The sequence below is a fragment of the Theropithecus gelada genome, chromosome 3, assembly GCF_003255815.1.
Source record: "Theropithecus gelada isolate Dixy chromosome 3, Tgel_1.0, whole genome shotgun sequence".
NCBI classification, from domain to species: domain Eukaryota; kingdom Metazoa; phylum Chordata; class Mammalia; order Primates; family Cercopithecidae; genus Theropithecus; species Theropithecus gelada.
The window spans coordinates 96357572-96373343 of NC_037670.1; the positions used below are offsets into that span (position 1 = coordinate 96357572).

The window sequence follows — 15772 nt, forward strand, 5'->3', positions numbered from 1 at the left end:
AAGAACAAAACTAAATACGATTCTAGTTAAAATTTGTCAATGTTTAATTATATAAAATTATTCTATAGCAATGAGTATAACAAGAGCTTTATTACTCTACTTTTCTTTGCTCAAGGTTAAGGAAGAATACCTTTATAACAACTCCACCTTTAGATTAAAAAGGGAGGTTTAAAGATCAATATTAATAGAAATACTAACTTGATTTGCCTTCCTGCTCTCATAGACTCATTCATTCATCCACCCAGTTAGTCAACAAACATTTAAATGCTTGATACAGGTGTGGTAGTGGTGCTACGAAGTCAAGTAATGTGCCAAACTTGTTTCATATAGTTGCTGCCTGGGCATTCATTTTTAGGTCTGATATAAGCTGTTTGAAACCCAGTTGTATCACGTCACCTGTGGCTTACTTAAAACTTCCCCTCCTTGTGATACAGAATACTTGTTGCTCATTCCATGACCAAAAACCCAACACATCCCGCAGCTGCTAACCATGATAAAACCCAATGGTCGACACCAGAGTCAAGTTCCCCCTTTGCTGGTGTTTTCATTAGTCAATCCACAACCCCCTCTGGAAAGCCTAAGGGATAAAGCCTTTTGGACCTTAACATAGCCCCACAGGTCCTCTCTCTTGCTCCCCACCTGCTGGTTGGGTGTCCTGTTATCTCCAGACTTCCCATCAGGCTTATTCTCTGGTGAATCTGTAAGTGATAAAATGCACCTATTATTTTACATGTTTTGTGTGCTGCCTCCTCTGGCATCTGACCTGCACACCAGAACCTAGCTTTCCTCTCTGGGCCAGAGCTCTCCTGAAGAGTGACTGTTCTGGCTTATGGCCACTCTTAAGAGAGAGACCTGGAGATCAAGTTAGAAAGGAACAATAGCAATAAAAATTACAAGGAAGTATATTATGGCAACTACTTTTCAGTTAAGAGTTATTAGCCTAACAAACCTCAACTAGCACAGGACCTAAATGCTAATTATAATAAAAGTAACAAAAGTGAAAGAATGGCTTCAATAAGACTAAACAAAAAGCAGAAAACATCATTTTGTATGCTCTCAACTGAGAAAATAGGTAAAAATAAAAATTGTAATAAATACTGTAACTGGATAACATTTCCAGTGTTTAAAAAGATTATTTCTAATGAATCATAAACCACTGGATTAAGACTGAATTACTGAAGATTATACACTTTAATGATCATTAATCTATTTAATCAGCAATTCATTCAATAAATATTAAGCTTCTGTTACATTCCAGGAGCTGGGAACACACACACAACCCAAGCCAAAAGAAAAATGTTGCTGCTTTCATGGAGTTTACATTCCAGGGACTAATGCAATAGTACTCTCCTCCAAATTCTTCACTATACTTTCATGGTAAACCTCACCAGCAACAAGAGTACTAAATAAGGTAAGATATGCTTTAGGCCTGGAATTCTTCAACTTTGGCCTACTTCTATACGAGGGCCTTAAGGCTGCTCTGCCATTAATTGTGCAATCTTACATAAATTAACCATTTTAACTTCTTTTCCCCTTTGTAAAAAGGGAAATGACAAAAGTTGAGTTCTCCTAGGGACTAAATGACATAAGGTGTATCAATTGTTCAGCAATTAGTATCGCTTTGGCCCTATGGTTCCAAAACGTGCCCGCTCATCAGAATCACCTGAGGATCTTTAAAAACATTCCAAAGCCCGGTCGGTGCACATTAGACCAATTAAATCCCAATCTCTGAGCGTGTCAGGACACGCTCCCCAGGTGGTTCCAACTTGCAGACAAGTTTGAGAGCCACCACAGTTTGAATTATTGATGTGCCACAATAACAGTTGCTAATCCATCTGTCTTTACCCCAGGTGGAACCAGGAAGCCTCCGGAGCTTAATGAAATTCAGACAACCGAGGTGCATACGCACCCTACGTCCCATCCCGTGATTTGAATCTCAAATCTCTTCCAAAATTTTAAAGCAGGGAGGAATGGGACAGGGGCTTGACCTCTCCTGCATACTCATGGCCCTTAAGTATCTGCGATCTTTAGATATGTAGGGCATGCTGACACTTCCACTTGCGGCGACAGCTGGGCCTGCCCGGGGGAAGCGCAGAGCGGGCAAGTCAGCCCTCCCGGAGGCGCTGGGCCCGGGTGCGGAGGCCGCAGCCGCGCCGCGAGGGCAGATCGGTAGCCTCAGCTGCTGCCGCGGCTGTCGGGATCGTCCCCTGCGGGGCAGCAACAGCGAGGCTCCGGCGGCTCACGGGGGCGCCTTCTGCTTGCGCGCTCCGCGTCCCTCTCCGTGGTCTGCCCTTCACCCCGCGACCCCGGCCGAGGGTGGGAGCAGCGCGGGGTCGCATCGGCCCGGGGCTAGCGTGGTTTGCCGCTCCGCCCGCAGCCATGGAGCCCGGGCCGCCTGGCAGTTCCGGGCCCGCGGAGCCGGGTCCTTGCCTGAGTGCTCAGCGCGGCGCGGACCACGCGGCTTCCGCCTCCCTGCAGAGCGCGGCACGGACAGAGCCCGGGCGCCACTCGCTCGCCGTGGCAGCCGTGTTGCCTGCCGGGGGGTGCGGGGAGAGGATGGGTGTCCCCACCCCGAAGCAATTCTGCCCCATCCTGGAGAGACCGCTCATCAGCTACACCCTACAGGCCCTGGAAAGGTAATACGTAGCTGGGCTAGCCCCGCGGTTCCTTGGGGCCCGGCCTCCCGCTCCCCGCCCTGCCGCTGCTCTAGCGCTGGCACTTTCACCTCGGGAACTGCCGGGCCGGGCTCAGTTATTCAGGCTAGAGCTCTGTTCCCTCCCGCGTTCCAGAGATGGGAAGCTCTGGAGACAGATGGGCACAAAAGCTGCAGCTGCCCCACAGAACCCTTTACGTTCCCAAGCAGATGAGATGGTGGGGAAGGCCCGGCGTGTGGCGCCGGATTAGAGAGTGCACGGGTTGATACTAGGCAATTTGGAGTTCTGGCTGTGGGGCCTAAAGAGAAGCTGTGCGGATAGTCTCGCGGTCCTGGGGCTCTGCCTCCGCGCATGCGTGGATTGAGTTGTACGTGCACACCTGTTTCCAGGGTGTGTGTTGGGTTTTTTCATTCATTTACCAAGCACCCTCTGTGAGACAGACTGCGCTAATTACTAGGTGCTGCAGGAGGGGAGAGGAGCAGAATTTAATAACCTTTCAATGGTGGAAAGGGCTTTAATCCTGAATCCTAAGATAAAGGTCATACCCCCTTTATCTTAGAAAAGGCACTGAAGTTAACTAGCTGAGGAAATGAAGGAGACAGAGGGAATGGGATAGGGAGAACTAGGGGAACAGTAGTGAGGAGCTGAGGAAGTGAAATGGAGGGGTATGTTATAATATTAACTTACTTTGTTTTTAGCCCTGAGTAATGAGGTGGAGCTTGGAGCGGGGGAGCAGGGGTGGGAAGCAGCGGCATTACAAATATCCACATAGTTCTGAACTTTTCTGAAGCCAGTGGGGAGCTGTGGTAGTTTGTGAAGCCTTGAACTGATGCGAGCCGCTTGCATTTCAAGATAGATGTCATCCTTTAGCATACACAGCCTTTGCAGGAGGTTTTGAAAACCGAGCTAGTGAGGTTCTAGTCCAAGGGAAGTGGCACGTTCTCCAGTAAGGAGCCCCACGCAAACCCTCACATATGCTTCAAAAGCCAAAAGGTTCAAGTTGTTTTGTAACCACCCCACGGGTTCGTCTTGCCCCTGCCTAGACAGACCCGATTTATCAAGACAGGGGAATTGCAATGAGAAAGAGTAATTCACGCAGAGTCGGCTGTGCGGGAGGTTGGAGTTTTATTATTACTCAAATCAGTCTCAAATTATTACTCAAAAAATTATTACTCAAAATTATCAAATCGAGCATTTCGGGATCGGAATTTTTAAAGATAATTTGGCGGTTAGAGACTCGGGAAGTGGGGAGTGCTAATTGGTCATCTTGGAGATGGGGGTCCAAGTGAGGTCTTCTTGGTGTCTTCTGTTCCTGGGTGGGATGGCAGAACTGGTTGAGACACATTACTGGTCTGGGTGGTGTCAGCTGATTCATGGAGACAGAAGGGTCTGTAAAATATCTCAAGCACTGACCTTAGGTTTTACAATAGTGATGTTATCCCCAGGAGCAATTTGGAGAGGTTCAGACTCTTGCAGCCAGAGGCTGCATGACCCCTAAACTGTAATTTCTAATCTTGTAGCTAATTTGTTAGTCCAATGAAGGCAGACTGGTCCCCAGGCAAGAAGGGGGTCTTTTCAGGAAAGGGCTATTATCAATTTTGTTTGAGTCAAACCATAAACTAAATTCCTTCCCAAGGTTAGTTCGGCCTACGCCAAGGTATGAACAAGGACAGCTTAATGGTTAGAAGCAAGATGGAGTCAATTAGGACTGATCTTTCACTGTCCTAATTTCCTCAGTTATAATTTTCACAAAGGCGGTTTCAGGTTCTCATATGACTATTTTACTTTTTGAATATTGGAGTTTGAAAAATGGAAGTGTAAAGAGCCATAATCACCGATTTATGTAATCTTCCCAAAGATTACATCTGAAACTCAAATTTTGAAATGATTCCAGTTGCAATATTCCATTTCTCTGGGTAATGGGGGGAGGGGTCCCTGAAACCATTTCATGAACCACTTACCTATAATATTCCAGTGCCATGAACATCGTGACAACATAGCTCATATATGCAGGCATTTCTATGGGACACAATGGTTCTTGGCCAGCAGGATCTTTATGTGCTTGGTAATTAGCTGTAGGGGATTATAGTCACTTTTACACTAAACTTTTCTCCCATGGAGAAAACTTTTGCATTAACTTGAATTTTTTGTCATCTTCTGAGGCAGCCTAAGATAGGTGGACACTAAAAATCTCACTGATATGGTTTGGCTGTGTCCCCACCCAAAAATCTCATCTTGAATTTTAATCCCCGTAATCCTGCGTGTTAAGGAGGAAATCAGGTGGAGGTAACTGAATCACGGGGCAGAGATCAGGTGGAGGTAATTGAATCACGGGGCAGAGATCAGGTGGAGGTAATTGAATCATGGGACTGGTTTCCCCCATGCTGATCTCTTGATAGTGAGTTCTCATGAGATCTGGTAGTTTTATAAGTGTTTGGTAGTTCCTCCTGTGTTCATTCTCCTTCCTGCCGCCTTGTGAAGAAGACACCTTCTTTGCCCTTCACCTTCTACCATGCTTGTAAGTTTCCTGAAGCTTCCCCAGCCATGCTGAACTGTGCATCAATTAAACCTCTTTCCTTTATAAATAACTCAATCTTGGGCAGTTCTTTGTAGCAGTGTGAAAACAGACTAATACTTTTAAGGGAAAAGAACGTTTGGAAAGGCCTTGTTTATGGAAAATAAAACGCTTGTCTTCCACTTTTACTTAATTGATAACAGCAGTCACAAAATCCTAATAGCAATAGCAACTTATCAAAATTTTCATTCTGAAATATTTCATGGCTCATTTTTATCACTATTATGTCTGAAGAACTTATAGAACATGATTATATTTTGGGTATATCCTAGGAAGTCCTTGGAAAGGTTGCTTTATAGCAGTGTGTGGGTGCTGCTTGGCCGTTTGCCAAGTGAAAGCCCCTATCTCCTTCTGTAAAAGATCACCCCTACAGACTGTTGATAGTTTTCTTAGGGTATGGTGCCAAAAGTCTTCAGTCACTTCATTAAAAAAGATAATTTATACAAATTCAAATAAGGAAAAGGACATGGAAGTATAAAATGCCTTATAAGACTACTTTTTTGCTCTGTTGAGAAATTATGCATGCTTTTTACTTATTAAAGGGAAACTACAGTTCTCATTGTCCCAAATAAGAAAAACAATGGGTGTCACCACTGTCAGTCATCTAGGTTATTCTGAGAGAATGTCATTTCTTGTTTTTCAAGAGCTGTATGTGATGCCCCAAATTTGATTTTTTTTATAACTTCTATTTTAGGTTCAGAGGGTGTGTGTGTATGTTTATTTCCTGGATATATTGTGTGATGCTGAAATTTAGGGTATGGCTGATCCCATCACCCATGTAATGAGTGTAGTACTGAATAGTTTTTCACCTTTGCCCCCTCCCTCCTCCCTCGAATAACCCCCAGTGTCTATTGTTGACATCTTTTTTTTTTTTTTCATACTTTAAGTTCTAGGGTACATGTGCCCAACGTGCAGGTTTGTTACATATGTATACATGTGCCATGTTGGTGTGCTGCACCCATCAACTCGTCAGCACCCATCAACTCGTCATTTACATCAGGTATAACTCCCAATGCCATCCCTCCCCGCTTCCCCCTCCCCACCATAGGCCCTGGTGTGTGATGTTGACATCTTTATGTCCATGAGTACCCATTGTACCCTTGTGAGAACTTGTGGTATTTGGTTTTCTGTTCCTCTGTTAATTTGCTTAGAATAATGACCCCCAGCTGCAATCATGTTGCTGCAAAGAACTTGATTTTGTTCTTTTTATGGCTACATAGTATTCCATAGTGTATACATACCATATTGTCTTTATCCAATCCACCATTGATGGGCACCTAGGTTGATTCCCTGTGTTTGCTATTGTGAATAGCACTGTGATGACCATGGTGCATGCATCTTTTTGGTAGAAGTATTTGTTCTCTTTTGGATATATACCCACTAATGAGATTGCTGGGTTGAATGGTAGTTCTGTTTTCAGTTCTTTGAGAAATCTCCAAACTTCTTTCCACAGTGGCTGAACTAATTGACTTCCCCAGTAACACTGTATACATGTTCCCCTTTTCTCTGCATCCTTGCCAGCATCTGTTTGTTTGACTTTTTCTTAATAGTCATCCTGACTGGTGTGAGATGGTATCTCATTGTGGTTTTGATTTGCATTTCTGACTAGTGATGTGGAACATTTTTTTGTTTGTTGGATACTTGTATGTTGTCTTCTGAGAAGTGTTTGTTCGTGTCATTTGTGCATTTTTAATGTGTGTATTTGTTTTTTGCTGGTTCAATTGTTTAAAGTTCCTTATAGATTCTGGATATTAGTTTTTGTACTCTCAAGCAAAGGCCTGTTGACTCTGATAGTTTCTTTTGCTGTGCAGAAGCTCTTTTGTTTTTTTGGAGATAGGGTCTCACTGTGCTACCCAGGCTGGAGTGCAGTGGCAGGATTTCAGCTCACTGCAGCCTCAACCTCCTGGGCTCAAGCAGTCCTCCCACTTCAGGCCCTCAAGTAACTGGGACTACAGTCATGTGCCACCATGCCCAGATAATTTTTTTTGTATGTTTTGTAGAAATGGGGTTTCGCCATGTTGGCCAGGCTGTTCAGGCTGGTCTTGAGCTCCTGAGCTCAGGTGACCCACCTGCTTCGGCCTCACAGAGTGCTGGGATTACAAGTGTGAGTCACCGCACCTGGCTGCTGTGCAGAAGCTGTTTAGTTTAAATTGCTTTCAGTTGTCAATTTTTGTTTTTGTTGCAGTTGCTTTTGAGGACTTAGAAATTCTTTCCCAAGGCTGATCCCCAGAATGGTGTTTCCAAGGTTTTCTTCTAGGATTCTTATAGTTTGAGGTCTTCCATTTAAATCTTTAATCTATCTCAAGTTAATTTTTGTGTATGGTGAGAGGTGTAGGGGTCCAGTTTTATTCCTCTGGATATGGTTAGCCAGCTATCCTACCAACATTTATGGAATAGGGAGGCCTTTTCCCCAAAATTACCTTTTTTTGTCAACTTTATTTCTGAGTTCTCTGTTCTGTTCCATTGGGCTGTGTCTATTGTGAACCAGTACTTGCTGTTTGGGTTACTGTAGCCTTATAGTATAGTTTGAAATTGATGCCCTGAATTTGACTTCAAAATTCTTTTATTTGCCCCTCATAAGTAAGGATTTTCTTTGCCCAAACTTTTGCTATCTCACTAATAGAGGGTTGAGAAATTGTGAGTACTTTTTAAATATCTCACCTAAGAAATTCAAACTGCCGTCGAAAATAACTTATGGGTTGATTTGTCTTTTGGAATTTTGAACAAAATCTAATTGGGGACTACAAAAGAAAAGGGAGAAACTTCTGAACTTTGGCCCCAAATTCCTAAATTTGGATAGGGAATTGTGAAGAAGCATGACCAGTCTTGCCTCTAGTTAAAGACTGCCACTTACACATACATTTGTTTCCACTACTTCCTTGACCCACCTAAAGGAGCTAAAAATGTATACCTACAGAAGCGAGAATGAATGAGAGGAAGTGCAGCAGATAAGAAGTACTAATAAACTCAGCACAGTGGTAACCTAATCAGATTTAATGAACCCAGGAAAGCTAAAACATAAGCCTTCAGGTAGAACTTCAGTTCAGGTAGAACTTCTTAGGAAGTAAGATGATTAAAGTTATACGACCTTGAAAAAGTATAGGCATCAGAGGCACAGGGTATCTCTGAAGGTGGAGTAGAACACTGAAAAGGGGACACCTGATTGAATCCTTGAAAAGGAAGAGTAAAACTCCCAGATCTTTAACAGATACTGAGGCTTATTCTCTGGCTGAGAATTAGCACAGCTAATGACGTGAGTTAGGTGCTCTATGGCAGTGGGGGAATTAAGAGAGACTACATTTTGATACAATGAGATCCTTAGTGCCTAAGGTAGATGACTCAAGGAAGTTTTCAACATTTCAGACATGCCATATATTAAAGTAGTTATTCTTCTAAAATCAAGGAGTTGGAGGAGTCATTGAAAGAAATCCATTTTGTGAATTGACTGGAACTTCAGATTGCTTGTCCATTTTCCTTTTGACAAAATCAGAAAAGTTCTTTTAGTTTAGTCAAGTTCTACTTTGTGCCATTGAAACTGCTTAGAAAACTACTTATCAGATTAAATGAGATTAAAAAGTACCTCTGAACCCACCACTATCTGAGGCCTGTTGGCTAAAGGCTCTGAGAAAATGGAGATTTACAGCTAAGTATTTAATATATCAACATTATGTTGTTTGTGGATATATTTGTATATTATGATTAAGCATCATGTACATGTATAGACATACGTATTAGTATATATGAATGTGTGTATAGGTTAATATACTCCAATCTTAAAGAATGGTAGTCCAGAATTGTGCATATGGATATTACTAGGAAGGATCACATAACAACTCATTTCTACTTTATGCTGGGAACTAGACCCTTTCAGAAGTTGATTAAAAATGTTTCTAGGATTTCAAAAGTTGTTTTGGCTTTTTAATTGAACTGAAATATAATTATTGAACCCCAGGTTATAAACTAAAGGGAATTTTAGTTTTCACCTTTTACTAACAAGAAACTGAGATTAGGGGTACTAATCCCTTAGATAACTATTGCTTTGTGACCTGAGTTTCTGTAAGGATATATTGCTCCAAGAAATCAGATGACAGTGGTGGTGTTGGCAGGGGCATAAACCCTCTGACAATTAAACCATAACATTCACTCACAATTTATAAATTCATGTATCTAGATTTTACTGTTTTAAAAAATGTATTCCCTGGATCTGTTGTAGGAGGCAAAAATTCCTGCCAGTAATCTAATTTCTGGTTTAAATATACAAGGAAAGCGTCATGGTGTGTGTGTGTGTGTGTGTGTGTGTGTGTGTGTGTGTGTATGTATGTGTGTGTGTGTGTGTTGGGGTTGGGGGTGGTCAACCTGAAATAGCTGAAAAATAGACTAAGATGACAACTACAACGAAAGGGAGTAAGAAAGGCAAACTTCGGCCATGCTTATTCAGACTTGGTGATGAGTTGGGTAGGGGGTGGGAATTCCTGAAAGTGGATTTGAACAAGGTCTGGCAGGGCTTTCCTCACAGTTCATGAGGTTTTCGAACTCTTAGATGGAGGACAATGCTTAAGGTAACTTTTTCGTTTAGATGGTTTCATGCTTTCAAAGTTTGTTATGACTTGGCCTCCCCTATAAATCTATAGGAAAATGTGCTGTTCCACTGATTAGAAAGTATTCTAGACCTTATGATAGTCGTGTGTATCATTGTGTGTTAATCTATTGGCACTGATTCATGTTTCAGAATCTTTTCAGTTTGGCTAGAGTGAATTAGTCTCCTTGAGTCAGACAACTCCAGGTAAATTTTGGGGAGAGAAATCAGTTTTGTAGATCTGTATGTGTTTATATTATGGAAACTAAATCTTCAGGTTGAGATTGGGGTTGGAAATCAATGAAAGTCTATGTTTCATTATTGTTTAAGATTCCATAGTGTGTGTTTCAGTATATTAGCTTAGTTTTTCAAAAAAACTTTTCTTCATTTATTCAATTTGTTTTCTTGTGTACTTTTGCATATTCTGTCCTAGATTTTGGAAAACCACAGCAAATTCTGTTGAACAAGATATACAAGTAAAGATATAAATGTTAGCCCAGATGAACAATGTTGATCACTTGAATTAGGCTGAGATAACAGGAATGGAGTAGAGAAGACAGAAATATTTAGGAGCTAGTGTTGATAGCTCTTAGTGATTAACTGTATTAGAGGTTCAGAATGAGAAAGGAATGCTTTTAGTTGCGTGGTTAGATGAATTTGACTTAAAATTTTGTCTCAAGGCTTCCTTAATAAAACGGTCAAGTCTGAGTCATGGGACTTGTGTTTTGTATAGATCAGATGATTAGAGGTCAGTTTCACATTTCCAAAAGACCCCATGGAACACCTTAAAAATAAGTGATAAGACTAAGGCAGGTAGGCTGAGCCTGACAACTGGCAGCCTTCATGGGCCATAGTAGGAAGGCTTGACATTGCAAAGGTAATCCAAGAGCCAGCCCTATCATGCCAATTCAATATTTTGCTGCTAAAACGTCAGGGTGGGTATGGAGACATAGAGATCTATGAATTATGTCCACAGTACAATCCAGAGGCCAAGTTTCCGTGCAGGCTGCCATGGAAATGAGCAGCAGCTGCCACTGTCCCCTTGCAGCCAAACTCTGGAGACTGGATGAGAGGGCTTTCAGAGGTGTTAACAGGGACTGATCTTTCCCATCTGTTTCATAAAGCATTTGTTAAAATGTTCTGTTCCCAACTGATCTGTTAAAAACTGTCTGGGCCGAGTATTCCTGTAAGCAATATTTGTTATTCCAAGAGAAAATAACTTTTGAGTTATTATGTTTCTTCCTCAATGTCTGTAGGTGTAATAGAGCTTAAGGCTAGGTTCCTATTTGTCTATGGAATGTGCTAGAAAGGAAATATTCAGGAGAACTTGACAGAATTAGGCTGCTGAGGGTTTGGTGTGGACTTGTCCTCAGTTAAGAGGTAAACTAGATCTCTTTATTCAGCAAATATTTGATCGGTAGGCACTGTGTGAGGTACTTAAGGTCTTTTTCAGTCCCATGATTTTACATTATTAAATTTTAATACTGTAAAAGACTTTTAATTCTGTAACTAGAAAAGAATGTGAATAAATCTTTAGAAATACAAACAGTACTTAAAAAGACTTGCAAGTACTAGGTGTATGCTTGATTGCTGACCAAAATAGCTTTATAAGCCTGCTATCTCTGAAGAGTGTTCTAAAACAGTGTTTTCCAAACTTTTTTTGTGACCTGTTACAAGAATTACATTTTTGCCTCATGGCTCAGTGACAAACACATATTTACTTATACACTCACACACATTTGAAAGAAAATTCTTGAAAACAACCTATCTCTGTGCTATGCATTTTAATTTTTCTGTTCTATTTCCATTTCATTTACCCAACAATGTTGGTCTAAAACTTACTATAAACTGATTTTATGACACTCTAATGGGACCCGAAATCGGCAGTTTGAGAAATATTGGTTTAAAATGCCATTTTCTGTTTGGAGTCTCATACAATTGTTTGAAATAATGTAAGGCCATAAGTGTCTGTAATTATTTACATCTACTTTGGCTGTTTTCTCTCTGATGGAACAGAGAATTTGAGTTATTTTAAGGCAATCTAGTAAAATTGGGAGTTAATTCATTGAATAGATTTGAATGATTACTTTATGTCAAGTATTATCCTATTTTCCTCTTAATTCTTCATCATATTTTAACATTTTAAGTCAATGTAAATTTTCTTTAAAAAGCAGCAACCTGATTTCTTTAAAAGTTTAACCATTTTTTTCTGGTAGAATATACTATGAAAAGTAACAGGCGAATAGTTTAGAGGACAGGTTGTAATCTTTCCTTTAAAAATACTACTGATTTAGTTGAATACGTACTTATAACTCCTATATTAAAAAGGGAACATGTCACACTAATAAACAGCTGAAGTATGTATGAAATGCTTTTAGTAGCTTTCTGTAAATCTAAGAGCAGTTTTTATGCCTAATTATTCAAGCATTCTCCTATTTATTTAACAGATACTTACTGACACGTGGTTGAGAAGTTAGGAATTCTGTCAGTCTTTGTTCATTACTGATTCACCAGTATCTAGTATAGTGCCTGGCAAATGTTTGATACTTAATTGATGTTTGTTGAATGACTAAATGAACACAAGAAAGAATGCCTACTTCTGCTTGAGTTACAAGAAATTTTAAAAAACTTGAACGCTTTTGATTATAAAAGCAGGAATGTTATGTGTTTCAACCTTAATATAAATGAAGTGCTGTAGACACAATGATCCAAAATGATTTTTTCTCTCCTGGATTTTCCACCTTCCTCTCAGAGACAGTGTTGATGCATTATTTACAGAGGCTAAAGTTATAGGCTCCAAAGTCAGACTGGAGGTCACAGCTTGGTCCCTTAGTCTCTGAGCTGTGTGATTATGGGCAGGTTACTGCCTGTGTCCTCATGTGTAAAGCTGAGATGATGATAATGTGCTTTATAGAGCTGATATGGATATTGAGATATTGCAGGCGAAATAGTCTACATATTGATTGCCTGGTACCTAGCAAACATTCCATATGTTTTAGGTGTTATTTCTACTATGTTACTGGAAGTTGAGTATGTGGTAAGTTCTGGGACACAGTTTTTGCTTTCTATGAGTTGGCAGCCTAGTGAGGAAGATAAAGTTATAAACAGAGTGCAGTATAGTCCTTAAGACTCTATGTGTATAAGCAGTCTGCAAACTGAGAAGCGGGGATGTTGTATGCAGAATGGCAGTCAGGGAAAGCTTCCTGGAGGTAGCCATCCCTGAACTGAGAACTGATGAGTAAGTAGGACTCCGGCAGGGCTGGCAGGGAGGTGGGGCAGTTAGGGAAGAGAGAGGGATGGGGACAGTGTTGACAGGCCAGGTAAGCAGCGCATGCAAATACCTGAGTGTGAGAGATTGCCTTCCCTTCAGGGAGCACTGGGTGTGACAGTAAGAGGGCAGGGAAGAGACCAAGTGATGTGCATGAAGTAGGCTGAGGTCAGGTCTTGAAGGGTCTTGCCCAAGAGCCAGCAGGGGATGACCTCAGATTTGTGCTTGAGAAAGATCATCTAGAAGTGGTGAGAATGGATTGTATTGGGATAAGAAGAGTAAGAGAGAACAACTAAGGGGCTAGTGCAGTGTATTATGGTAGAGATGACCGTCTGGGTCACAGCTGTGGCAGTGGAGCCAGAACCTTGGGAAATCTCACGTTGAAGAGGGATTGAAGAACTGTCGCTCACCACTTGCTAGTAACTTTAATTTGAAACTGTGAGTGCAGTGTAAGTTCTGCAATTGCTAAATTTGCAATGAAAGGCCTAGGAAATGGACTACAAAACAAAGAACAACCCATGTTTAGTCTTATTCCAGAATCACTTCCATTGCCTGTACAGATTACTACAGATTGTTCTTTGGAGTTCTGAATTGAATTATTTTTGATTGTGATTAAAATCCTCCCAAGGTGTGTGAAACATGAAAGTAATCTCAGCTCTCGAGGGGCCTTAGGACCTAGAAATCAGAGCAGAGAGTCAAATACCTAGAAACAAAACAATCAACAAAATCACAGTGCATAGGGAATGCTGTTTTCATTCTTAGATTTATTTATATATTTGTAGCTAGTCGGGGTAATGAGAGCCTCCTTTGTTTTCATAATCCTTGAGACTATGCTGTGTTGTAAGATGTTATACTGCCCCTGGTAGATGAGACAGACTAGAGTCATTTTCAACAAATAATGTACTGAGCACCCACTAGGAGTTAGGTGTAAGGCAATGGACAAAGCAGACATTGTCTCTATGATGGAGCCTAATTCTAGAAGAGGAAATAAATGATGTATTATTTTGAAAAATGGTAAAAATTTCTTACTGCTTCATTTTTTTTAGCATAAGATGGTAGTATAGAAAAAAGTAACGTCTTTGTATATTCTGATCTTTTTGTCTCTTATATGAGAGATTGTGTAGAGGTATTGTAAAGATTACAAGAGTTAAAATATAAAAAATGTTTAAGACATAGTGCTTAATTTATATTGCCTATTATTATGTGATACTTGTCTTATTTTGCTACTTTTTCTTCCTGACTCATGTAGATGGTTACCTCTAGAATAGACTATCTCTAAAACGCCATATACCAGCTCCACCTGGTACCCAAGTGACCATCATTGCATTGCCCAGATTACAGCAGCCACCTCCTAACTGGTCTCTCTGCATCCTTTCTCTCTTTGCTGAATCCTTTCTCCTCCCTGCAGTCAGAGTAAACTTTATGCTCTTGTGATTCCTATTGCTGCTATAAAAATTACCACAAACTGAACGGCTTAAAACCACATTCTCTTAAAATTTTGGAGGTCAGAAGTCTCAATTTAGTTTCACTGTGCTGTGTCAAGGTGTTGGCAAAACTGCATTCCTTCTGGAAGATTTGGGGTAGTATCCATTTCCTTGCCTTTCTCTAAATTCTAGAGGCTGGCCATGGATGGGGCTCACTCCTATAATCCCAGCACTTTGGGAGGTTGAGGTGGGTGGATCACCTGAGGTCAGGAGTTAGAGACCAACCTGGCCAGTATGGTGAAACCTCATCTCGACTGAAAATACAAAACTTAGCTAGGTGTGGTGGCAGGTGCCTGTAATCCCAGTTACTTGGGAGGGTGAAGCAGGAGAATTCGTTGAACCTGGGAGTCAGAGGTTGCAGTGAGCCAAGATTGCGCCACTGCACTCCAGCCTGGGTGACAGAGACTCTGTTTCAAAAAACAAAATTCTAGAAGCCACTCATGCTCTTTGGCTTGGGGCCCTGCAATAGTCTAACATCTGCTTCTGTCATCACATCTTCTCCAGTGACTCTCCTGTGACCTCCTTTCCTTTATAAGGACTCTTGTGATTACATTAGATCCACCTAGATAATTCAGGACCATCTCCCTGTTTCAAAATCCTTTATCACCTCTGCAAAGTCCTGTTTGCCATTTAAGGTAACATAGTCACAGGTTTCATGAGTAAGGAAGTGCACATCTTTCTGGGTTCATTATTCTGTTTACCAAAAACTGCTATTAGAATGTGATGAGTGAGTATTGGTTTTTGGCCTGAATGTACTCACCTGCTTAAAGCTTTTCTATGGCTGCCTATCCTCTTTTTAGGATTAAAGTTTTTAAAACCCCTAGGATTCTGCCTACCTCCTGCCTGGGTCTCCAGGCTCTGCATGCGGCCTTCTTGTTCGGGGGACTCCAGCTCCGCTTCCTCTCAGTGCATGAGGACCTTGCCGTGGCCTTTACTTGGACCAGTGCTCTCCCTCTCTCCTAGCCCCTTTGCCTGCTTACCTGCCACCCATCCCTTGTGTCTCAATGCAAACTCCCTTTCCTTGTAGAACGCCCCCAAAGCTGCCTCCAGACTGTTTAGCTACTCAGCCTACTTGTTGTTCTGAATGTGGACTTCATTATGATGATCATGGCTTGCAATTGTTGATAGGTGTTCTTGTTTTGTGTCTGTAAGTTCTGAGGGTTTATTTCTATTGTATCCTCGATAAGTTTTTTTTTTTTTTTTTTTTTTTTTTTT

The 15772-nt window shown here is 41.3% G+C and overlaps 1 protein-coding gene across 2 annotated transcripts in view; it reads left to right on the forward strand.

Moving 5' to 3' along the window:
* Positions 1 to 2358: 2358 nt before the first annotated feature.
* The window catches only part of ISPD (isoprenoid synthase domain containing), a 322630-nt gene continuing 309216 nt past the window's right edge, over positions 2359 to 15772 (forward strand). For both annotated transcript variants that reach the window (XM_025380089.1, XM_025380088.1), the window contains exon 1: positions 2359 to 2636. In XM_025380089.1, the coding sequence (XP_025235874.1) occupies positions 2380 to 2636 (257 nt within the window). In that variant the 5' untranslated portion in view covers positions 2359 to 2379. The remainder of the gene's footprint in view (positions 2637 to 15772) is intronic.